The sequence below is a fragment of the Muntiacus reevesi genome, chromosome 10 (genome assembly GCF_963930625.1).
Source record: "Muntiacus reevesi chromosome 10, mMunRee1.1, whole genome shotgun sequence".
NCBI classification, from domain to species: domain Eukaryota; kingdom Metazoa; phylum Chordata; class Mammalia; order Artiodactyla; family Cervidae; genus Muntiacus; species Muntiacus reevesi.
In genome coordinates, this window is record NC_089258.1 from 78,384,357 (window position 1) to 78,407,301 (window position 22,945).

The 22,945-nt window shown below is 55.1% G+C and overlaps 2 protein-coding genes across 7 annotated transcripts in view; one reads left to right on the forward strand and one right to left on the reverse strand.

Annotated features, from left to right (window-relative positions):
- Positions 1–12,761, forward strand: part of HGSNAT (heparan-alpha-glucosaminide N-acetyltransferase) — a 32,673-nt gene extending 19,912 nt beyond the window's left edge. The window contains exons 8-18 of the mRNA XM_065946926.1: positions 1,207–1,283; positions 1,899–1,929; positions 3,043–3,203; positions 4,340–4,455; positions 6,467–6,588; positions 7,001–7,127; positions 8,188–8,274; positions 9,858–9,935; positions 10,772–10,842; positions 10,927–11,039; positions 11,669–12,761. Of these exons, the coding sequence (XP_065802998.1) occupies positions 1,207–1,283; positions 1,899–1,929; positions 3,043–3,203; positions 4,340–4,455; positions 6,467–6,588; positions 7,001–7,127; positions 8,188–8,274; positions 9,858–9,935; positions 10,772–10,842; positions 10,927–11,039; positions 11,669–11,850 (1,165 nt within the window). The 3' untranslated portion in view covers positions 11,851–12,761. The remainder of the gene's footprint in view (positions 1–1,206; positions 1,284–1,898; positions 1,930–3,042; positions 3,204–4,339; positions 4,456–6,466; positions 6,589–7,000; positions 7,128–8,187; positions 8,275–9,857; positions 9,936–10,771; positions 10,843–10,926; positions 11,040–11,668) is intronic.
- A 6,347-nt stretch (positions 12,762–19,108) lies between these two features.
- Positions 19,109–22,945, reverse strand: part of INTS10 (integrator complex subunit 10) — a 29,634-nt gene continuing 25,797 nt past the window's right edge. For 4 of the 6 annotated variants that reach the window (XM_065946631.1, XM_065946632.1, XM_065946630.1 and 1 more), the window contains one exon: positions 19,109–19,476. In XM_065946631.1, coding sequence (XP_065802703.1) covers positions 19,320–19,476 — 157 coding nt within the window. In that variant the 3' untranslated portion in view covers positions 19,109–19,319. Of the gene's footprint in view, positions 19,477–21,367; positions 21,446–22,945 lie in introns of all 6 variants that reach the window. The other 2 variants (XM_065946635.1, XM_065946634.1) reach the window with 1 other exon arrangement.

Sequence of the window (22,945 nt, forward strand, 5' to 3'; positions counted from 1 at the left end):
CCCGACCCCGCCTCCCCAGGGCTCCGCATGCCCCTCTCTGTGTGTCTGAAGCCAGGCAGTAGTGACTAATGATGCTGAAAATAGCCATTGCAAACGAGTCCTCAAGTACGCCAGGCCCGGTTCCAACTTGTCTTCATCTTTTCATCTCTCAGCAGTCCTGTGAAGTATATGCTTCCTAAAACATCCCTGTTTCTCATGGAGCAGTTGAGCCTCAGAGCTGAGTAAGCTGCCCGAGGTCACGCAGGGACCACGTGGGATGTGCTTGCAGTCGGCTGGGCGCCATTGTGCTGTGCTTAAAGCTCAGTCGTGTCCGACTCTTTGTGACCCCACGGACTGTAGCTCCCGCTAGGCTCCTCTGTCCATGGGATTCTCCAGGCAAGAATACTGGAGTGGGTTGCCATGCCCTCCTCCAGGGCTTGAACCCAGGTGTCCCGCCTTGCAGGCGGATTCTTTACCATCTGAGCCCCCAGGGAAGCCCAGGAATACTGCAGTGGGCAGCCTGTCCCTTCTCCAGGGGAATCTCCCCGACCCAGGAATCAAACCAGGGTCTCCTGCACTGCAGGCGGTGCTTTACCAGCTGAGCCACCAGGTGATTTCTGGGCTCCACCGTTCCCACACACTCTTGTCAGGGCACACGAGTGTGCCCTGACACACTCGTGTCTTTACTCCTCACATTCAGGGCAGTTGGCATCAGACAGCAGCACAGGCAGAGTCTGTCTGACTCTTCCTCTCTTCTGGAGATGTTCCCGGGTGTTCAAGAGCTGACACTGATTCAGTGCTGAGATGTTTCAAGCACAGGTTCGGTGCGGTGATGGACGTAACTCTCTGTCTTGGTCCCCGGGTCGGGGTGTCCCTCCTTCTCACAGAACTGATGGGAGGCTCACCCGAGGTCCAGTGGATCCAAGAAAGAGGGAGCCAGGTCTTGACCCGAAAGACTCTCCCCCCCGCTACAGTTCCTTCACCTGAAACACTTAAGTAATTAGCATGGAACAGAGTGATCAGGAATGTTTTGCTCCATTTTCAAATTCCAGGGTGTAGTGGCACTTTTTCTTCAGACATCACTTTTGTGCGGGGTCCTCCCTGCGGTGATGAGAAGCGGGAGTCTCTCGCTCTTGAAGGGTCTGCTCGCATCAGGACGGCACTGTCTGCAGCCAGGCGTCCCGGGCACACGGCCGGCCCTGAGCACGCGTGTCTGTTACTTTGCAGGATGGCGCTCACCATCATGGTCTTCGTGAACTACGGAGGCGGGAAATACTGGTACTTCAAGCACTCGAGCTGGAACGGTGAGCCCTGCCCAGAGGTCGCCTGGCTGACTCGGGCCCCTCCAGAGCCGTGGGTGGAGGCTCCAGCGATGCGTCCCTCGGACGGCACCTCAGACCTTTGCCTCAGCCTTCAGTTCCCGCCTCCCTGTTGTGTACCCTGGCTCGGCAGTGCTTCACTGTCACCCCAGAGGTCTGCGGAGGTCGGTGCGGCCGGCCCGCGGGCTCTGCAGAGGGTGTGAGGACCTCGGTGTTGCAGGCGCGCCTTGCGCCACAGCCTCAGGGGCGCTCTGCACTGAGACGCCTGGTCCTCCTGGGGATGCCGTGGATCCGGGGGGTCTGAGTGATGCTGAATTGTGGCTGTGAATCTGCCTGGGGCCGTGGGTTTAGGATGAGTTCTGAGTAGCACTCCCTGAGATCGAAGACCGCCAGCATTCTTCTGTCCAGGCTTCCCGTGCCGGGGCTGCTCTCAGGAAGCGCCCCCCGCCAGCCCCAGCCCAGAGTCAGGGCAGCTCGGCGCAGCTGCGTGGGGTTTCCCTGAGGACGCGCCCGGGCCGTGAGAGATGGACGCCGTCCCGGGTCGGGGGGCGCCGACGCTCCCGGTACCTTCCTCACTGTCACGCTTGTGTCCTTCTGCAGGACTGACGGTGGCTGACCTTGTGTTCCCGTGGTGAGTTGTAGACCCACCACCCGCTCCTCGTGGCCCATCCGCCAGCTTTGGTTTTCCGCTGATGCTGGACCTTCCTGACCCTGGCCCTGAGATCCGGCGGCGGGCCTGTGCTGCCCCGGGTCTCCGTGTGATGAGCTCCTCCCGAAAGCTGGGTTCCCCAACAACTCGGACACCTGGCGTAGTGCTTGTCTAAGACACGTGCGCATAAAAGATGGGTGACTTCGGAGGGAGCGTTTCATTAGTGTGCGTATGATATGGGAGATCCTGGAATCTTGTGGAAAGTCATAAATTCTGAATATTCCACTAATCCTGAAAATACGTGTGAAAATTTTATTTCCTAAAATTTTATTTCCTATATGCAGTATATCTGTATCAGGGAATTCTGATAAATTCTGATAATGTGTATAATAGTTAATGACAGTAGTGAGCTAAACTCTAAAATAATAGTGGGGTAAGCCTGGCTGTCTCTGGCTGTCCCCTTGGTTGAAGGACCCTGACTTTCCACGCAGCGCAGGTTTTGCCGACACTGTGAACAGCTTCCCTCCGTCATTTGGAGGTGTTTGTAGAACTGGCCGTGGGTTTCTGTCTTTGGTGCCTGGTGTTTCATTGCTGATATGAACTTAGGTTTCTCTGGGCTGGTGAAGAGTTCCTTTATGTTAATTTTTTTTAATTGAAGTGTAGTTGATGTTCAACATTGTATAAGTCTGTGCCGTATATGTGTATATTATATGTATATATATGTGTGTATATATATACATACACACACATATATACTATCGGGATTCACAATTTTAAAATATAGTTATGATAAAATACTGGTCACATTCCTTATGTTGCACACAATATCCTTGTAGCTTATTTTATACATAATAGTTTGTTTTTGGTGACTGAATGGGAGGATCGTCCATTGTTCCACAGGGTTTCCTCCTAAGACAGGATGATAAGGGGCACAGACCTTTCATACCAACACTGGGATTCCTCCTCCACCTCTAAGCCGATGTGGTTTCAAGGAATCGTGTGTTGCTTCTCTTACATCTCAGGTTATAAAACACTGATGATGTAGAGACAGGAAAGTTGGAAGTGGCCACCGTGTAAGAGCTGTTGTTTTTTCAGGTTTGTGTTCATTATGGGAGCTTCGATTTTTCTGTCAATGACTTCCATTCTACAGCGGGGATGTTCAAAATTCAGACTGCTGGGGAAGATCGCGTGGAGGAGTTTCCTGCTAATCTGTATAGGAATTTTCGTTGTGAACCCCAATTATTGCCTCGGTCCATGTAAGTATTTTCCCCCTGTTAAAATATATTCAGGTTGAAATAGGGAAAAGAGGTGTTATACTTTGAAAGAAACGCAGTTCCTCCACCTTAAGTTTTGCTTGCAAAAAAGAACAGTTATTCGAAAAGTACACCTAATGCTTGCATGACTTTGGGCATTGTCTTTGTTTATTTATTTGGCTGCAGCACGCGGCATGCAGGGTCTTCCTTCCTCAACCGAGGATGGAACCCGCGCCCCCCTGCAGTGGAAGCGCAGAGTCTTAACCACTGGCCAGGGAAACCCCTATTATTATCTTGGAATTTGAGGCCTGAGAGGTGCCTCCAAGTCCTGGCAAAGCCTTCTGCTCAAAGGAAGACCCTGGGGTGGGAGAGCGAGGTGCAGTTTCCAGAGCAGGGAGGGGCAGGGTGGGGCCAGACCAGCCGCTGGTTCCCGTTGCCGCCTCCTGCCGCTTCGGTCTCACCCGCTCTCACGGCGAGGCTGCCCTTCCGGGGCCCCCTGCGTGTGGACGCCCCTGCCCTTGTTGGAGAGGCGTGAGAGGGGCAGGACGGCGGGAGAAAGGGTGTGAGCCGGTGCTGGGGCAGCGAAGGAGCCGGGCAGGCAGAGGCAGGCAGAGGCGGCGGGCCGCAGAGGGCGCCCTCTCACTAGCCGAAGGAGACACGCTCACCCAGCAGCCGTCGGGCGAACCCTCAGGCCCGAGGCGCCGAGGCTTCGGGCGACGGGCGGAGGTGGGGCCCTGCGGGACGTGGGCTCCGCGGGGCCCTGCAGGGCATACCCGGTGGGGCCTCCTGGGGTCAGCGTCGGGCAGCCCCGGCGTCGCGTAGTCTGCGGGGCAGCAGAGCCCGGCCCGTGCCAGTCTGCCGGCTCCCCCAGGCTGGCAGTTGGATGCTCACCCTCGACGGGAGAAGGCAGGGAGGGGACCTCCCTTTGTCCCCACGCAGAGCGGGACCCTCGGCTGCTCTGCGCCCACCCTCCCTGCTGGGTGCGAGTGAGGCCCCTGACCCCCGGGTTCCCATCTCCGCACGCTGCAAAATCAGACTTCCTCGGGCGCGGGAGAGGTCTGTGTGGCCCTCGGGAGAAGGTGGTGTCGCCGGGGTGAGGCGCGCGGCGCTGGCTGACACCCCTGCCCGGCGCCCCGCAGTGTCCTGGGAGAAGGCGCGCATCCCCGGCGTCCTCCAGCGCCTGGGGGCCACCTACTTCGTGGTCGCCGCGTTGGAGCTGCTCTTCGCCAGGCCGGTGCCCGAGACCTGCGCCTCGGTGAGCAACCCCGTTTTATACAGGGGGGAGGGTCCCCTATAAGTGCCAGGGCCGCCTTTAATTCTGAGCGCAGAACCAAAGAGAACCAGACTCTGCAACTCTGTTGCAGACCATCTTTTTTTCCTCTTCAAGTAGTTTTATTCAGTCTTTATATCCGTCTTTTTTTGTGTGTGTGATCAAGAACACATACCATGAGCGCTACCCTCTTAATAAATGATTCAGTTTCCATTCATCACTGCGTTTTGCCGGCCTTAAGCAGCAGCACCGTCATCTGGTGCGCTAGCCCAGCCCCTCGGGGCGGCCGCCAGTGTTTCAGCCTCCTTGTGGAAACCTCAGAACCTTGCACTGTCGGCACAAAGGCTGCAGACGTCCGACCTGGAAGGTGCCAGGTCTGCCCTGCGCTGCTCCCTGTCTCCTCTTTGTAAGGTGGATGTGAGTGTCTCACCTTTTGTGTTACTGTCTCATTATAAATTGTCAAGTTCAGTTTACTCAGATCAGATGACAGCTATTTTTTTTGGTGCCCCCCCCCCCCGCCCCGTGGGCAGAGCTTTAGGTGGAAATGTTTAAATCTTTCCATGTAGCTCCTACTTCACAATAAGCTTATTAGCTGTATAAGCTGTATTTGTTCCCACTCCTTCCTGTGTAACTAGCAGACTCATCCCTGAATCCCAGGTTCTCTTGGTTCTGCCTGCAAGGCTTCCTCGGTTGGGTATTGCTGGAGTGCGTTTTCCTGGCACTCCTTTACCCCCGCTCCCCCCAGTGGCCCCCTGCCCACGCCCCGTGCCCTCTGCTGCAGGCTCTGAAGGCACGCTGGGGCTGCCGTGCATGCCTGGATGTGACCTTGGTAGCCGAGGGGGACTTGAGGGTCTGTGAGGCTCGTCCAGGCCCCCACGATGGAACCAGGGGCTGTGGGGACCCCGGGAGCAGGTGGGCTGTACCCCTTCTTCAGCCAGCAGAGCTCCCAAAGCTGAAATTGCATTTTCCTTTTTAAAATTCAGTTGTATTTCTTTTTAAAATAATAGCTTTATTGAGATATAATTTGCATACCATAAAACTCACACCCTTGAGGTGTAAAATTGAGGGACATTTTACCAAATGTCCCAAATAGTCACAGAACTGTGCAGTCATCACCACTGTCTAATTCTGGAATAGTTTGATTACCCCCTGAAAACACCCCGTCTCACTCCCAGCAACGCCCCAGCCCTAGGTCCCCAGCCCTAGACAACCCCTAATCTGCTGTCTGTCTGTAGATCTGCCTGTCCTGGGCATGTCACAGACACAGAATTACATAGTATGTGGCTTCTCATGTCTGGCTTCTTTCATTTGGCAGAATATTTTTTGAGGTTTATCTGTGTTACGCCGTGATACTTCACTCCTTTTTACTCCTGAATAACATTCTGTTTTCTGAATGTAACATATTTTGTATTCATTCATCAGTTGATGGATAGTTGACCTGTATCAACTATCAGTAGCCAAAACGTATTTCAGTTTTTGGCTACTAGGAATAATGATTCTGTGTCCATTCATGTACACGTTTCTGTATGAACATCTCTTTAAATCGCTTGGATACAAGAGTAGAAGTTTCCACTGACAACTTCTCAACTGGCATTTTGCCGTGACATGTCACATGCTACGCTTGGTCACCCAGTCGTGTCCGACTCTGCGACCCCGTGGACTGTAGCCCGCCAGGCGCCTCTGTCCGTGGTGTTCTCCAGGCAAGAACACTGGAGTGGGTTGCTGTGCTGTCCTCCAGGGGATCTTCCCGACCCAGGAATCGAGCTGGGATGTCCTGCATTGCAGGCAGATTCTTTACCAGCTGAGCTACCAGGGAAGCCCGTGTCACAGAGGTGGCGTATCTGCGTTTGGAATAAACAAACATCTATTCTGTGTTACCACCGTGAAGGCCAGGAGCAGCCTCACAGGAGCTTCCCGAGTGCACGTGCAGCTGCATGTTACTTCCCCTTCCGCCTGCGCTGAGTTCATATGTGTTATGTGTGCCCCCCTCCCACAGGAGAGGAGCTGCTTTTCTCTGCTGGACATCACGGCCAGCTGGCCCCAGTGGCTCTTCGTGCTGATCCTGGAAGGCGTCTGGCTGGCCTTGACCTTCTTCTTACCGGTTCCCGGGTGCCCCACGTGAGGAGCCCTGCGGGAAACCCCGTTTGCACATCCCTTTCTGCCAAGTTGGAGCCTCCGGTTCCAGCTGTCAGCCTGCCCATGTGGGGACCTCCCTTCCTCTCTGTCCTCCTCGAAGACTCCCTGGTGTTGGGGCGGAGGGAGGAGAGGGGTGGAATGCGGGTCCAGAGGCCCGACTCTGGCAGGTCTCCCAGGGTCAGCGGGAGGAGGGATGGACTTTGGGCCCCCGCCCCGCCTCACCCCTGGGGCGGCCAGGGAGTCGGGGGCTTTGCAGTGGGTGTGCCCGGCGCTCAGGCGTCCTCGGGCGGGTGGGAGTTGGCGGCGCTCTGGGGGCGTGGTGGGCACGCACATGGCCCGTGCGCAGCCCTCCCCCCAGGCCTGGCGGGTGAAGCGCGCGTTCTCGCCTCCGCAGCGGTTACCTGGGGCCGGGCGGCATCGGAGACGGGGGCAGGCACCGGAACTGCACGGGCGGCGCCGCGGGCTACGTGGACCGCCTGCTCCTGGGCGACCAGCACCTCTACCAGCACCCGTCCTCCGCTGTGAGTGGGCGCCGCCCGGGCCGGGCGGACCCTCGGGGGGAGGGGGGCGGCCAGACCTCAGCTGCGAGAGGTACGCTAGGGCGGAGCCGAGCTGTGTTGGAAGCGGGCTGACCTTAGAGACCGCACCTGAACGTTGGTCGTGGGCGCTCTGGGTGGTCGTGGGTTGCTCTTTGGCTTTTAAGGTGAGGCTGCCGGGTACCAGGTATGCAGGAGGTGCTTTCGCGTGGGTCTCAGGTCCGGGGCGGGGTGGGCGGTTCCAACACAGGATGTTTGTCGGCAGCGCTTTGGGATCAGCACGTGTGGGGCTGGAGGAAGTGGGACGGGGCAGGCGGACCGTCACACGCAGGCCCCGCTGGTGTCGTGGGGGCTGGAACGGCCCCTCAGAGGTGTTCTCAGTGGGGCAGGCGTGGGACCAGGCCCTTTGACATCCCTGGAGGGTTGTGGATGGCTCAGCAAGGGGGTGGCTCCCGAGAGCTGGCTCCCTTCAGGGACGAACCCAGGAGCAGCTGAGAGCTTTCGGCCGTCACTACTTCAGGATGCTCTCGTCCCCCGAGGGGTGGGAGAAGCCGGGGCGGGATAGCTGGGTGATGCCCCCCGGCACCCATGACAATAACTGGCTCCAAACTTCTGCCCTTTCTATAATAACCATTTATCTTATAATGAAATAATACAAATATGTTTTTAAATGCTATTTGCCTTAAAAGATGAAAGGAAGAAGTCATTGTCACGGTAGGCTTGATCCTCAAAAATAAACCTGAAAAGTAAGATTCCATAGTGTTTGAAGCTGTCAAGGGACGCGTTGTGTCAGGGGCACGGGTCCCAGCACCACCTCCCAGACCACCTGAGGCCAAGGTGGCTGCCCAGCACCGGGCCTCACATCTGTGTTTCCTTCCAGAGTGTCACACACCACAGAAGGATGCTGGCCACAAGTTGGCAGTGACTCTGCAGCGAAACAAAAAACAGTGACTGCTGGGGTGTGATGAAGTTTGTGTCACTCTTGCTTGTTGTGTGTGTGTGTTTTTCCGTCAGTGAGTGAGTCCTGCCTTCTCGTCCTCTTCAGGTGCTTTATCACACCGAGGTGGCCTATGACCCGGAGGGCATCCTGGGGACCATCAATTCCATCGTGATGGCGTTTCTGGGAGTTCAGGTATTTGTTCATTTCATGAGAATGCGTGTTCCTGACAGCGTGTGACTGTTGATTCATCACTCATCCACGTGTCCATCTGACTAAAAGAAGTCATTGGAAGCACAGTCTTCTGTGTAGTTCAGGCCTAATAAATTCTGCTTCTGTTTGACGGATGGTCAAAACTAGAGGGTGCCGAAAGCTAGCACGTTCATATAATTAGGTGTCATTCCAGCAGTCTGGGAAGTTATTACTCCTGTGGCTCGTCCCGGCGGTGGGAACGGCAGCCCCAGGGTGAGGGGTGTCCCCGCTGGGCAGGACCGCGTCTGGACGGTCACCTGTCACCTTCTGTGTGGACGTCACACAGTTTGAGATCATGCACACCCTGTGCCCGAGCCCGTCCCGGCGGCTCTCGGTTTCTCTCACAGGGAATCATGTTAAGATTCTGAGCAGCCCAGATTTTCCTCCCTGAGGTTCTCCTGATTTGGGGTCGGGAACCATTATTTGAGAGGAGATGACTGGGAGGGGAGGGACCACGTGCTCCTTCCGGGGGACCTCTGTGACCCTGAAACTGTTTCGCATGTGGCTGCCGAGTCCTCCAGATGTGGCTGATCTGAAGGAGGAACTGGTTTTTTTATTTCATTTAAATTTACACTTGAATCATCACAGGCGGCCAATGGCTCCCGTGTGGGACAGTGCGGGTCTGCAGCATATACATTTTGGTGGTTAAATAATTTCCTGGGTAGAGATGCCGCCTTTCCGTCTGCAGCACTGTAGAGTTTACGTTGGTGCTTTTATTCGTAAATGCATTTAATGCCCCCGTATGCTCTCCAGGTAAATCTATGCATGCCCTAACTCTGGTAAGGAGTGCTGACCGCCACCTGTGCCTGGACCTTGTGCACCCACTGGGCCATCCGGGGAGTGTTTCTGTACCCCGGTGCTTCAATAGCAGTTATATAAGTTACATAATAGCACCTAAATAAGTTAATTCACATAAGGCTCCAAGAACAGGACGTTCATAAGTTTTAGCTCTTATTGTTAACACTTTCTTCAGTGTTTTCAGAAAATCCTAATTTGGGGGGTGGTTTATGCAAAGTGCAGATTTTTCTGTTTTAAAGTGTTCCCTGCCTCTGGGTCCATACTGCCCCTGTTCCCCTCCCGTACCCCTGACAGACGGGGCCATTCAACAGCCCAGCCTGGTCCCTGGTTACATGGCGGGGGGAGTGACTTTCCTTGGCTCCCACCGCCTGTTGAACAAGGCTCCTGCTGCCTGCTCCCTCCTTCCCACCTCTGACCCCCGTGGCCTTTCTGAACTACCTGCCACCCAGCAGGGCGGCCGAGTGCTTTCACCCACGTGACATGCTGCGTGCATGCTGTTCCAGGCTGCCCAACACTGTTCCTGCCTCGTGTTCATGTCCTCAGCTCAGCAGTGCCTCCTCTACGCGTCCCCCTCCCCAGGGGTCCCCCTCTCGGCCCCCACTAGCCAAGGGCAGGGGACCATTCATTCCCTGGTAACCTCAGTGCCTACAGGCGAGTCTGTCTGGGTTAATATGAAATAAGCATCCCCCTAGCTGGTTCTCTCGGTCACACTGCATTTTCTTCCCCAGGCAGGGAAGATACTCCTGTATTACAAGGACCAGGCCAGAGGCATCCTGATCAGATTCGCTGCCTGGGGTTGTCTTCTTGTAAGTAACCCCCTCCCTCACTGAAGTTCCTTCATGTTTCAAAGAAAGAAAACATTTAGCCCTGGGGTCACAGTTGTCATGTCAGAACATTCTTCATCATCTCAACGCCTAAATGCTTAGGTTGGTTTTCTTAGGAGAAGTCTCTTTAAGGAAGTCAGTGAATCCATGAGGAAATGGAGCGAGGGGTGGGTTGTGGGGGCCTTTGCCAGCAGGACCTGGTCCCCAGTGACAGGCTGGCAGGGGGCAGAAGAGAAGCCTGGCGTTCCTCTCCCCTCTCACCCTGCGGTCGTGTTTCCTCTGAGGATTCACTCCAGCTGATCAGCTCGTTTACCTTCGACTCGGGGCAGTGCTGCAAAGGCGCTTTGTGGAGAGCATTTCTAGCTGTGTGTCCTGTTTGTCTATGTAATTGTTATTTTCTGGCTGTGCTGGGCTTCCACTGCTGCGCTCACGCGTCTCTAGGTGTGGCGGGGGTGCCGCTCTGCTTGCGTTGCACGGGCTTCCCTTGTTGCAGAGCACACGCTCTAAGGTGCGCGGGCTCAGTCGCTGGGGTACGCGGGCTTAGTTGCTCCGCGGCATGTGCTCTTCCCGGACCAGGGATTGAACCTGTGTCCCCTGCATTGCCAGGCGGATTCGTAACCACTGGACCACCAGGGGAGCCCATGCTCATACATCCTAAACATGTTTTTCTAGTTAAAAGAATAAAACGGAGGGCACACGTCTCAGCTTTCCCTAAGCAAGGAAGTCACTCCTGGTTTTCAGTCTGGAACCACCATTGTTTCTGGAGATGATAGAAAAAACTGTTAACATCTTTCTCCCCACCCCACCCCCGCCTCCAGGGGCTTGTTTCTGTGGCTCTGACGAAAGCATCCGAAAATGAAGGCTTTATTCCAGTAAACAAAAACCTCTGGTAGGTGCAGAAGCCCCATCGCCGTTACACCCGGGGGGCGGGCGTCCGCCGCGCTCGGAGCCCTGAGACGCCCGCTGTCCCCAGGTCCGTCTCCTACGTCACCACGCTGAGCTCCTTGGCCTTCCTCATCCTGCTGGCCCTGTACCCCGTGGTGGATGTCAAGGGGCTGTGGACCGGAGCCCCGTTCTTCTACCCGGGTGAGCGTCCCCGCCCCAGGCCGCGTGGAGGAGGGCACCCGGAGGACGGGCTGGAGGCCGGGAGGGGCCGGCGCTGAGCGTGTCCCGGGGGTCCCAGGCAGCCCCCCATTTTACTGTTTATTAGATTGTGGGGTCGTAAATGCCCCCGACTGGCCTCCTCCGGCAGGTCATTGGTTCTGGGCGCTTCAGAAAAGGGGCCGGGCCTTCTCATGGGACAGCCCCCGCACACGCACCCCACAGACAGCGCGGGAGTGATGCGCTTGGAGGCGCTGCCCGGGGCTGCTCGGGGCGGTCTGGACACGCTTTTGCCCGAGACAGCAGGCGGCAGGCGGTTTCAGGGACTCGTTTCAGCCCCGAGTCCAGTGACCGTTACTCTCTCTGGCCCTCGGGTTTGCTGGGTGAAGAGAAGTTAATATTTCTGATTTTCAGGTTTAGCATTCCAGAGTCACACTTAACAAAAGGAGTACTTTCTAATTTTTGGATGTAATTTACACTCAAATCTCTTAACATACCCATCCCTTGTCTTGGGGGGCCATAGGCGATAGCAGAAGTGGGTCCTTTTTCTCTTTTTCCACTGAGCCAAAGGCAAACGTCCAGAGTTGGGTGGATGACCAGCTGTGTCTCCCCAGGGATGAACTCGATCCTGGTGTACGTGGGCCACGAGGTCTTCGCCAACTATTTCCCCTTCCAGTGGAAGCTGGGGGACCAGCAGTCGCACAAGGAGCATCTCGTGCAGAACGCGGTCGCCACCGCCTTGTGGGTGCTCATCGCCTACATCCTCTATAGGAAGAAGGTGTTCTGGAAGATCTGAGGCCCCGGCCGAGATGTGTTTCTGGCAGAACGACCGGGCCCCAGGGATCACCGACAGGAGTCCTTGCTCATGAAACGGATGGGCTGTGTTCCCCGCTTCAGGGGGCCATGCAGACGTGCTCAGGCTGGTTGACGGGGACACGGCTCGCCCACCTCTGCCTGTGTACGCGGAGCTCAAACAGCCGGACCGTCATTGTCTTCTTCTCTCCATCTGCCATGTGAACGGATGCCCCTGGAACTTCATTCTAAGGATGTGTGGTTGAATTTTTCACAAGGGAATGGCCAGGCCGCTGCTTCTGTGACGGATAAAGCCACCTCAGGTCTGCTCTCTCTGACCGTGTTTCCTGCACATTTGTCTTCCCACGCGTGTCCGCAGAGACCAAGATGCCACCCTCGCTGCCGGGTCTGACTGAAGCTCACTGGCTGTCATGTACAGTAACAGTCTACTATATTTTGGTTACGTACAGTTTAATATTCCAAGAAAGTCCAAGTAATATCCTTTCAGATCCGTAAGGTATGGCTGGGCCCCCAAAAATGCCTTTCCCTCAGAAGCCATGTTCTGCATTTCCCCACTTGAAAAGTAAGTGAAACCGTAGACGTGTGATTCCCGGCCACCCTCACCAACAGTGACCTACTTGGGCACCTCCCCGAGCCCATCACCTCCCCGTCTGTCTGCCCACCCGCCTCCCACCGGTCCGTCCGTCTGTGTATCTGGAGGGGAGGGGTCCCCAGAGCCATCCTCCTTCTCTAGGAAGAGAGGAGCCCACGCGCTCTGCCATCCTCACCGGGCAGGTCCTCTCCAGCCCCGAGACCCAGTGGGGTGGGAGACATCAGTGGCTTTCCTGAAATCCTTAGGAGAGATCGTTTTGTTACCTAAAACACTTCAAAATAAATAAGTTTAAAAAGCTCTCACTGGAGTGACTCCTTTCAGAATGACCCTCCACAGCGGAGGCAGCTTGCCTGCCTGGAATCACCAAACCAAAGAGTCGTTTGTGGGGCGTGAAGGCGGAGAGCGCAGCGCAGCAGCCCTCCCGTGGTGCGGTGTCCTGCGCCCAGGCCTTCTGCGGCAGGGAGGTCGCGCTGCGAAGCTTCCTTGCGTGATGAGGTGGGCTCACCTCCGCCCGTCCCCTGGCGTCCGCTGTCGCCCCGCGTGGAGGACGTGTTTCCCAGCTCCCGTCTCAGCCCCAACTGACATCCCAACTTGGACCTGCCCAGTATCAGAACCAGGTTCCGGTTACCCTCTGGGGTGTAGCCAACTGTCAGCCCCGGGCGGTGAAAATTCAGAAACTGAGCACTTAGATGACCTGTTTGCAGAGTTGACTTCCATTCTTTTTTCACAAGGCCTGATCGGTTAGTTCATACAGCTGTGATTGCTTTAATTTTCCAACAAATAAAAGCCTTTCTGCAGTTGAGAGAAAAAGGATTATACTTCATAAAGCAGTGTTCCTTTATCTAGTTGCTCTGTCGTGTCTGACTCTTTGTGACCCCGTGGACTGTAGCCCACCAGGCTCCTCTGTCCATGGGATTCTCCAGGCAAGAATACTGGAGTGGGTGGCCAAACCCTCCTCCAGGGGATCTTCCTGACCCAGAGATCGAACCCGTGTCTCCGGCGTCTCCTGCATTGGCAGGTGGATTGAGTCATGGGGGAAGCTCTCAGATCAAATCCCCTTCTTGTAAGAACTAATCCCCTGGAGCTGCAACAGTGTTGTGGGCAGGCAGGACCATCCCCGTGGGCAGGCAGGGCCATCTCCGTGGGCAGGCAGGACCGTCCCAGTGGGCAGGCAGGACCGTCCCCGTGGGCAGGCAGGGCCGTCCCCGTGGCAGGCAGGACCATCCCAGTGGGCAGGCAGGACCGTCCCTGTGGGCAGGCAGGGCCGTCCCCGTGGCGGGCAGGACGGTCCCCGTGGGCAGGCAGGACCGTCCCCGTGGGCAGGCAGGGCCGTCTCCGTGGGCAGGCAGGACCGTCCCTGTGGCAGGCAGGACCGTCCCCGTGGGCAGGCAGGACCGTCCCCGTGGGCAGGCAGGACCGTCCCCGTGGGCAGGCAGGGCCGTCCCCGTGGCAGGCAGGACCATCCCAGTGGGCAGGCAGGACCATCCCCGTGGGCAGGCAGGGCCGTCCCCGTGGCGGGCAGGACCGTCCCCATGGGCAGGACCGTCCCCGTGGCAGGCAGGGCCGTCCCCGGCTGAGGCCAGAGCACCTCCTTGGCTTCCTCCCAGCCCTCGGATCCGCTTCCTGCTTCCAGCCCCACTCGCCACCTCCTCAGGGAGCCGGGGCTCTGTCCTCTGAAGGTGACTAGTTGTCCTGTTTTGTTGTTTTCCTCTTCACTCTCTCCTGTTAGACATCTGAGCTATCACATTCGCCCCCTGCCTCTAGGGCGCCTTCTCTCATCTCTTTTTCTTGTCCCAAAGTAATATTGTTTTTCCTCTGGGTCCTCTAATACATGATGGGTCAACCTCGCAGCGTTTATCGCTGTCTGCCCTGCATGACAGCCATCTGGGTACCGGACCAGCCTCCCGCGCTGGACCATGAGCTCGCGGAGGGTGAGGCCTTGCCCGTCTGCACGTTCTTCAAGTGCAGACGCAGTGCCCCGTGCCCCGTGTGGAGCAGGCGCCAAATCAACATTCGTGGAAGCAAAGCAGCGGTGGTGGGTGTGTTCTTAATTTAAGTGCCGATGAAATTTAGCGTATACCTGCAGTGTCCATGTGTGTGCACAGGGGTGAGGGGCAGTCATCTCGGAGGAAGCACCCCTCTGGCAGGGCACCTTTGTGGCTGGTCACAGCTGTGTCCCCCTGAATCTCAGCAGGTGTGGCTGAGCAGATCCCCTACAGAGGCAGTGCACCCAGCTGGGGAGAACGCCAGTTAGGGTATCTTGAGCTTGAGAGAGCAGGAACTCCGGCTCCAGCTGGGTTAGCAGGAGAGCATCACCCGGAAGTAGTCCTGGGGCGAGCAGGCGCCAGTTCAACCTCGAGGGCCAGATGCCACCCATCACCATCAGGACGGCCGCACACACTCGCCCCTCCACGTGGGAGGGAGCAGGCGTCCCCTCGGTGCCCCGTAGCGTTATTGGCCGGAAAACCCTCCCCAGACTGTGCAGGACCAGCCATGACAGGGAGCTTGGTCTGGCTGGGCCTGGGCTGAGCGGGGACAGCTGGCATCTCCCTGGGGAGGGGTGGGGACGCCCCCGGGCGGCACTGGCTGCAGAAAACACTTGTCACGGGTCATCTTTGGAGGAAGTCGGGTGGAATCCTTGAGTAACAAAGCAAAACATGCTGCTCTATAGCGGGGCTATCGTAAGCTAATATTGTGTCTTCATTTGCACACGTATACTCTTAATTCCTCTTTATAATGAAGTTGGTAAGTTGCTGCTCTTGTACTTTGCCTCCCTTCACTCTGGCCCATAAAAGGCCTCTTTCATGAACGCACAGTAATCGAGTTTGTGTCACCCAATATCAGTTTAAATAAAAGTCAAAATACTAGCTTTTATTTTTCCTTTAATATTGTCTCAAATAAACAGGGGTGACAAACGGACTTTGAGAAATTTTCTCAATATCTCAAACTGCCTTTCAGAAGAGGTTTCCATCAATTGTAAAAATCCAGGGGTAGAGCTTTAAAAAAAAATCCTAAGCAGTAGAGCCACAACCCTGGAACGAAGCAGTTCAGGTTTTAAACATAACTTTTGTTTAGAGTTTGAAATTAGGCGGGAAAATGCACTGCCAGTGGTGGCCTTCAGTTGTATGTGTAACCTGTTTTCATGGATGAGGCGAGCCAACATTTTTCTCCTGATAATCAGTTTTTCTTGGGCATTAATTCCCAAACATGGTTTTTCTCCAGGCTAAATGCATTTCCAAACTCAAAGTTGATTAGATATGCTACATGTTTGCATCGTGTCATAAGATGCCTCGACTCCATAACGCCTGATTTAATTGTGGATGTGCAGACGTGCAGAAGCAGCCAGGCTCCCCCCGGCTCTCCTTGGCAGCATCCAGCCCGAGCACATCTGTCAGGACAGCTGGCTCCTTCCCGCGGGGCCGAGCACATGGCTTCCCACAGTGTCTGTTACGGGCTCAGGGCCAGTGGGATTCTGTCCTGATCTCCAGGACTTTGTCTACAGAGGTCAGTTCTTTTTCTGTTTTTCCCACCTTTCAGGGCTGTTCATTGTTGCGTTTTATCTTGTCAGTGGTCACGCCTTTCCACTTTGATACATAAGAAATTTTCTTCTATCTGATTAAACTCCATATGTTGTTTGGCTTGTTAAGTGGTGTGTGCGTGCCAAGTCCCTTCAGTCGTGTCTGACTCTGCGACCCCGTGGACTGTAGCCCGCCAGGCTCCTCCGTCCATGGGATTCTCCAGGCAAGAGTGCTGGAGTGGGTTGCCATTTCCTCCTCCAGGGGATCTTCCCGACTCAGGGATAGAACCTGCCCACGTCTCTTATGTCTTTCTGCCTCAGCAGGCACTAGTGCCACCTGGGAAGCCCTGTAAAGTGGCACCAAATCCTGCCTGCCTAGGAGACAGCTCACGTCAGTTCAACAAACCCCAGGCACCACTGAATTAAAAAAAAAGGGGGGGGGAATAATTGGCCCCTTTTTATCTGGTGCCCACACACGTGGGTGTTGGAAAGTCTTGTTTTCATGTGTGCGGCCTCAAACACTGATCTGAGGAAGGGATTGTGAATCCGAGAAGTGTCCAGAGTGTTTACTGTTACAGTTGCTAGGGGAAACACACATGACGGTAAAAACAAGAGGATGATTTTTTAAAAAACTAATTATTTTGTTTGTTTTCGGCTGTGCTGGGTCTTCACTGCCTCCGTTTTCTTTTTTGCTGGGCTTTTCTCTAGCTGCAGAGAGCGGGGTCTGCTCTTGGCTGCTCACTGTGATGGCTCCTCTTGTTGCGACTCCCGGGCCCTGGAGCACAGACTCAGTGGTGATGGCACACGGGCTTAGTTGCTCCGTGGGGATTGCTGGGTCATATGGTAGCTCTATTTTTAGTTTTCTAAGGAGCATCCACACGTGGCTGCACCAATTTACATTCCTACCAACAGGGAGGAGGGTTCCCTTTTCTCCTCACCCTCTCCAGCATTTATATGTAGACTTTTTGATGATGGCCATTCTGACTGGTGTGAGGTGATACCTCATTGTAGTTTTGATATGCGTTTCCCTAATAATGTGTGTTATCAAGCATCTTCCCCATGTGCTTCTTGGCCACCGGTCATCTTCGGAGAAATGTATTTAAGTCTTCTGCCCAGTTTTTGACTGGGTTATTTGATTTGATATTAAGTTGTGTGAGGTGTCTCTATATTTTGAAGACTGTCCATTGTTATCATTTGCAAATGTGTTCTCTGGGTTATCTTTTTGTCCTGTCTATGGTTTCCTTTCTGTGCAAAAGGTTTTAAATTTAATTAGGTCTCATTTGTTTTTGCTCTAGGATATAGATCTAAAAAGATATTGCTATGATTTATGTCAAAGAATATTCTGCCTATATTTCCCTCTGAGAGTTTCATAGTATCTAGTCTTACATTTAGGTATTTAATCTATTTTGAGTTGATCTTTGTATATGATGTTAAGAATGTTCTGATTTTGTTCTCTTACACATAGCGGTCCAGTTTTCCCAGCACCACTTATTGAAGAGACTGCCTTTTTCCCATTTCACGTTCTCGTCTCCACAGGTGCACGGGCTTATTTCCAGGCGCTGTGACTGCACCATGAAGCCGTGTTTCTTGGCCAGCGCCGTCCTGTCGTGACGCCTGGAGCTTTGTGCTGTAGCCTCGTCAGGGCACCTGATCCCTCCAGCTTTTTGTTTCTTACGATTGCTTTGACTTATTTGGGTGGGGTCTTGTGTGTTTCCATGAAAGTTCTTAAAGCTTTTGTTCTAGTTTTGTGGAAAAGTGCCATTGGCAATTTGATAGGGATTGCATTGAATCTGTAGATTGTCTTGAGCCGTATGGTCATTTTTAAAAAATATTTTTAAAAACATTTATTTATTTGGCTGTGTTAGGTCTTAGTCGGGCTCATGCAGTGCGTAGGCTTAGTTATCCTGAGGCATGCGGGATCTTAATTCCCCAGCCAGGGCTTGAACCTGTGTCCCCTAGAATTACAAGGTGAATGCTTAACTACTAGACCACCAGGGAAGCCCCTTTATATAAACTTCTTATGCAAAGTAATGAGGCCGTGCTCCAGAGGGTTGACCAGAACCGGTGACTGACAGTTCCTGAGCTGCTCTCACAGGACTCCAGTGAAGAGAACAGGTTCAAACTGCTCCACCTGCGGCCTCTTTTCACTCAACAAGCTCAGTTTGGGTATGTTTTCTGTTGTTCCTCTTTAAATGCACAGCCTCCTGGCCTCTTGCAGCCCGGGAGCCTGGAGTTAGCTCCTGCCCAGCACCAGGTGGCTAAGCCTGGTTGGGACCCCCAACCCTGGAGGTGGGGCCGTGTGGGGTTCCTGTGAACGGCCTTCTGCCATCAGAAGCCTTCACCCTCAGATCACATTCGGGGCCTCCGGTATCAATGTGCCGAGGCAGGAGCCCAGGTGCCCCTGTACAGAAGCACCATCACCTCATCTGTCCCCATGTCTGCGGCCACCCTGCTCATGCCACACATGCCCCTCACCCCTCGGCGGGCGGCTCCGAGGCTTATTCTCCTGCCTCCTCATGTAGCTGCAAACCGCTGCACCTCAGCGTCTGGCTTGCTGCACGTCCGGCCAATGGACCTGCTTCACCAGCAGTGACTGAACTTTTAGCGCTTTCATTCTTCAGGCTCCCGAGAACCAACTGTTCATGTGATGCTTACCTGAGATAGTTCAGGAACAGTGACAGAAAGCAACCTGACACCGTGCTGGGCTTAGAGGTGGGAGCCCTGGTCCCCAGCACATCCCTCTCCATCTTTACAGCCACCCGGGGAAGGGCCCGTGCCTGCTCCCATGACCCGCCTGAGGCAGAGGCAGGAACTCGGCCCGGTTGGAGCTAGGCTGTTAGACAGGTCCTCTGACTCCGGGCATCAGCGGCCTGGGGGCTGCAGGGCCGGGGAGGCGTCCTCCACACCCTTCTTGGGCCTCTGGGCAGCCTTCAGTGGAAGTTCACTCATGCATTCTGGCAAGAAGGTTTTCGGTAGTAAAACTTGCTGAAGGAAAAGGTCTAGGTGTTGATACCTAATATTCACCAAAGCCTAAACCAATTGTGCAAAAGAAAATCTTGAGATCCTGGAAGGAAATGTCTTTCTAAATAAAGGACACTCTCGTTCGGACACTTATAAGAATTAAAAAGTAAAAACAAAACCAAAAAACCCTGCAATTTATTTACAAAACAAGTTCTTTTGATTTACAAAAATTACCCCAAAAAGTGACAAAAATAGAAATAGCTTCTCAGACTCTTGGGAACGACTTCTAAGTGACCGAGGAGTCCGAACCCAAAGCCCCTTCTCCTGAAGCGCGTCCGGTGGCGCTCCGTCCCCCGATCCCGGGCCCCCGGCGGCAGGGCGCTCAGGCCAGGGTCTGGAGCAGCAGGATCTTCTCGTTGACGCAGAACCTGTGCAGCACCAGCATCAGGCTCTCGCCGCAGCGGGACACCTGGCGCTCCATGGCCAGGCGGAAGTCCTCCTTCACGCCCTTGGTGATGCCCCGGGTGACCGTGTGGTGCCTGGCGGGGCGGCGACAGGGAGACAAACGGATGGGCGGTTAGCACAGCCGCGCGGGCCCGCGGTCCCAGGGCAGGAGAACAGCCTGCCTCAAACCCAGCGGAGAGCTTCGGAAAGAAGAACGCCCTGACCAAACAGCCCCACCTGCCCGGTCTTTCTGGGCAAGACTCAGAACTGGAGCGTCCCTTCCCCACTCTGGGCGTGGCTCTGGCCTCTGCAGCTCTGACGCTGGGCTCCCCCGTGAATCGCACACGGTTCAGTGACGTGGGGCTCACTGCTCAGGCCACACGGTGCTCGGGCCCAGCCAGGCTGGCCTCGGGGGGCGGATCGCCTGAGCGAGCGGGGCTGCGGTTGGGGTCCCCGCACAGCCTGGGTCACCAACACAGCTCTGCTCCCCGCGATGCCAGACCTGCGTGCGGGAAGCGGGCACAGCTGGGGTCCTCAGATAAGGGTCTGGCACGGACACGGGGGAGTAGAGTCGCTGAAGGAGAGCCTCCTCGAGGTCTAGGGGGGCCTGGGAGCCCCCGGTCGGGGGAGCACAGCTGGGTCGCTCAGGGCACCCTGGAGGGTGTGCTTCAGAGAAGGGCGGTCACAGAGGGAACCCCGGACACCAACATGAAGGAAGGAAAAGAAACACCTAGCAAAGTTCAATGGGTTCAAGTCAGAGGAAAGGCATTGTAACCACCCGCTCGGTGATGGGGTGGATTCAGACCAACACGAGGCACCTCCATGCCCAGCCCTCTGCCTAACTCCCCTCAGGCAGGCACAGGGATTTAAAACTAGACTTTGAGGTTACTGGCCAAAATTAAAAGGTTTCAGACCACTCTTAAAATGTTTGTTTTTAAAACCTGAATCATATAAAGAACAACAGAAGTGAAAAGTTGCAATGTAACAGAAGGGGGAAAAACCCAGGCTTGGTGAGAAGAGTGGGCAGTTTACACAACTACACAGCGTTCACCAGCACGGCCTCGGACCAAACTCGGGTCTCTGTGGACACTTCTGGCCGGGTCCGGCTGCTGACCTCGGCAGGGAGGACACAGGGTCAGTGAGCCCCACTGAGGCACAAGCAGCCCCTCTGTGCTGCCGAGATACGGCTCTTGGGGGACCCAGCCTGCAGCCCCAAATGAGAGCTCGCCCTCTGACCCAGTGAAAGACTGGTGTTTGCAGACTCTGAGTGAAGGGCCTGGGTGCCTCCAACCAAAGGCTCCCCTGCAGGCCAGTAATCACAAAACGCCGTGTCCCGCTGGGTGTGGGCCCAAGGCCAGGCTGATTCCATACATGAAGAGCAGTACAACTCGGGTACATTTATCAGAGCTTCTATCGCTCTGTAAGTTTGGATGAAGAAGAGAAGGAATTTTAGCTTTTGTGGTTTAAGACCAGGAAAAACCAGTTAATAAATGTGGTGTCCTGCCTACCAGTTATTTTCAATTCAGAAAGGTGAGGCCAGCGTCAGGAAAATAACTCTGCTAAAGAAAGCCCATTGAGGCTGAAACTTCAACCCTGGGCACTAATTTGGAAATCCCAGAATAAAAATGTACTTCTGAGTTTCACTATCCTTAAACTTTTATCACCAAATGCCTTATGTTTTATGAAAAGAGAATCGTAGTTCAGTGCCTGATCTGATGTGCGCTTAATCTGACACACTTTCATATAATGTTCACTTATTTCCAGATCCATAATGATTTTTAAATTGAACACAAAAACACTGGCAACTTATGGAAAAAAATAAGAAATGTTAACAATATCACAACCAGATGGCTTGCCAAGGAATGCGGAACAAATTAAAAAATTAAATAAAGCATGAGAAAAGGGCACCGGGGAACGGAGAGCTGAAAACCATGGGCGTAAGACATGTCCACAAACAGCACACTGAGCAGGCGTTCCGCGCGGTACCTGTCGGCGGTCTGTATGCTGGGCTGAAGCACAGGGAAGAATTCCTGCTGCAGCAACCCCATGGGAGGGCTAGAAGGCCTTTAAAAAACAGCAAACAGCGGCATTCAAACACCCACACCGGCTCAGCCTGCACTCAAAAAACAACACTCCAGAGAAAACGCATGAGACGGGGGCCGCCTGCACATGGCCGGCAGCCCCGGGCCCCGCGTGGCAGCTTCGGGAGGACGGGGCCCCCGGCTGCACGCCCAGGCCCCGGCTCAGCCCGCTGAGATCTGGTATAAAGGGGGCGCCGGGAAAGGGGCTGGTGCGGTGCCCCGGGACGGCCACGGAGGGGCAGGGCTCAGACGCAGCCCCTGCGCGCCCCTCATGCCACACCAGGCCCACAGAACAACCTGGAGACTCTTCTGAACCAGCTCTGATGGCACTGAAGCCCCACATGGAAGAGGCCCTTCCGAGAAGACTGACGGGACGGCCGTGTTTTTGGAAGAGGCTGAGTTTAAAGTTCACAAAGCAGCAAGGAAAGGAACAGGAGAGGGGACAGCGTGAGTCTGGGCCGCCGCTTCGCGGGCGCTGTGACAGTAACACGTTGGCCAGGGGCCACCTCTGAGAGCACCGGCCGGCGCCCAGCTCAGGGCACCCGTGGGGACGGGGCATCTGGGTCGCTCAGCTGAGTGCCTCCAGGGCACGGCCAGCGTCTGCGGGGAAGTGGTTCTCTCCTTCAGATATGAGAGGGCAACCCGCGGAGCGTGGACCCGAGCTGGTCCCTCCTGCCGTCAGGCCCCGGCGCCCCGGCACTCGCCCCACACCAGGACGGACGGGCGGCCTCACCCAGGCCTGGGGCAGGAGGGGCTGGCCTCTGCTCCCCGCATCTCTGCACTCAGCTGCGGGGCCCCCCGAGAGATCTGTGATGGCTGCGGACAATTTGTTTGCGAACCAAAAGGAAAAGGAATGGGAGAGTTTTACTCAAGATCCTAACTGTACCTCAACTGGCTCAGGCGGCCCGCTTCTCCGCGGGAGTTTCTCATCAGAAATTTGACAGGCAGGTTCAAGCGAACTCTGAGACTCACACAGTCAGCTCGCTACGCAGGAGCCCCCAGGCCTGCTTCCAGACTGACGGAAGAGCAGGTTTCCTAGGAAGCTGAGCGGTCTTCTGCAGGGCGTAGGGAGTCAGAAGAGGCTAAGGGTTATACTAACTGGGCGGGGGGCACGATTAATCCTCAAAAGCCTAGAAATGCCTGCTGTCTCTGCCTCACCCTGAACACCCCACAGTCAGTCACGTTGGCTGTTCAACAGGCCGGGTCTTCACCCCGTCCGAGAGCTGGTCTGCCCGTCCCCATCTTCAGCAGCTCAGTAAAACTGGCCGAAGAAGGAAAGGTCAGCCTTGATTGTCTGACAGCCCCGTCTCTCACCTTCCACAGCTGAGCATCAGCTTAGCGGTGGGAGGATTGTTAAACTGAGGCTTAACCCTAACTAAATGGAGTTGATCCAACAGGCTGTCCCTGTATTATCACAGTTTGTATGGTGTGTGTTCATGGGAATTAAAAGTTATTCAAAGTTATGTTTGTGAATCTAGCCTCA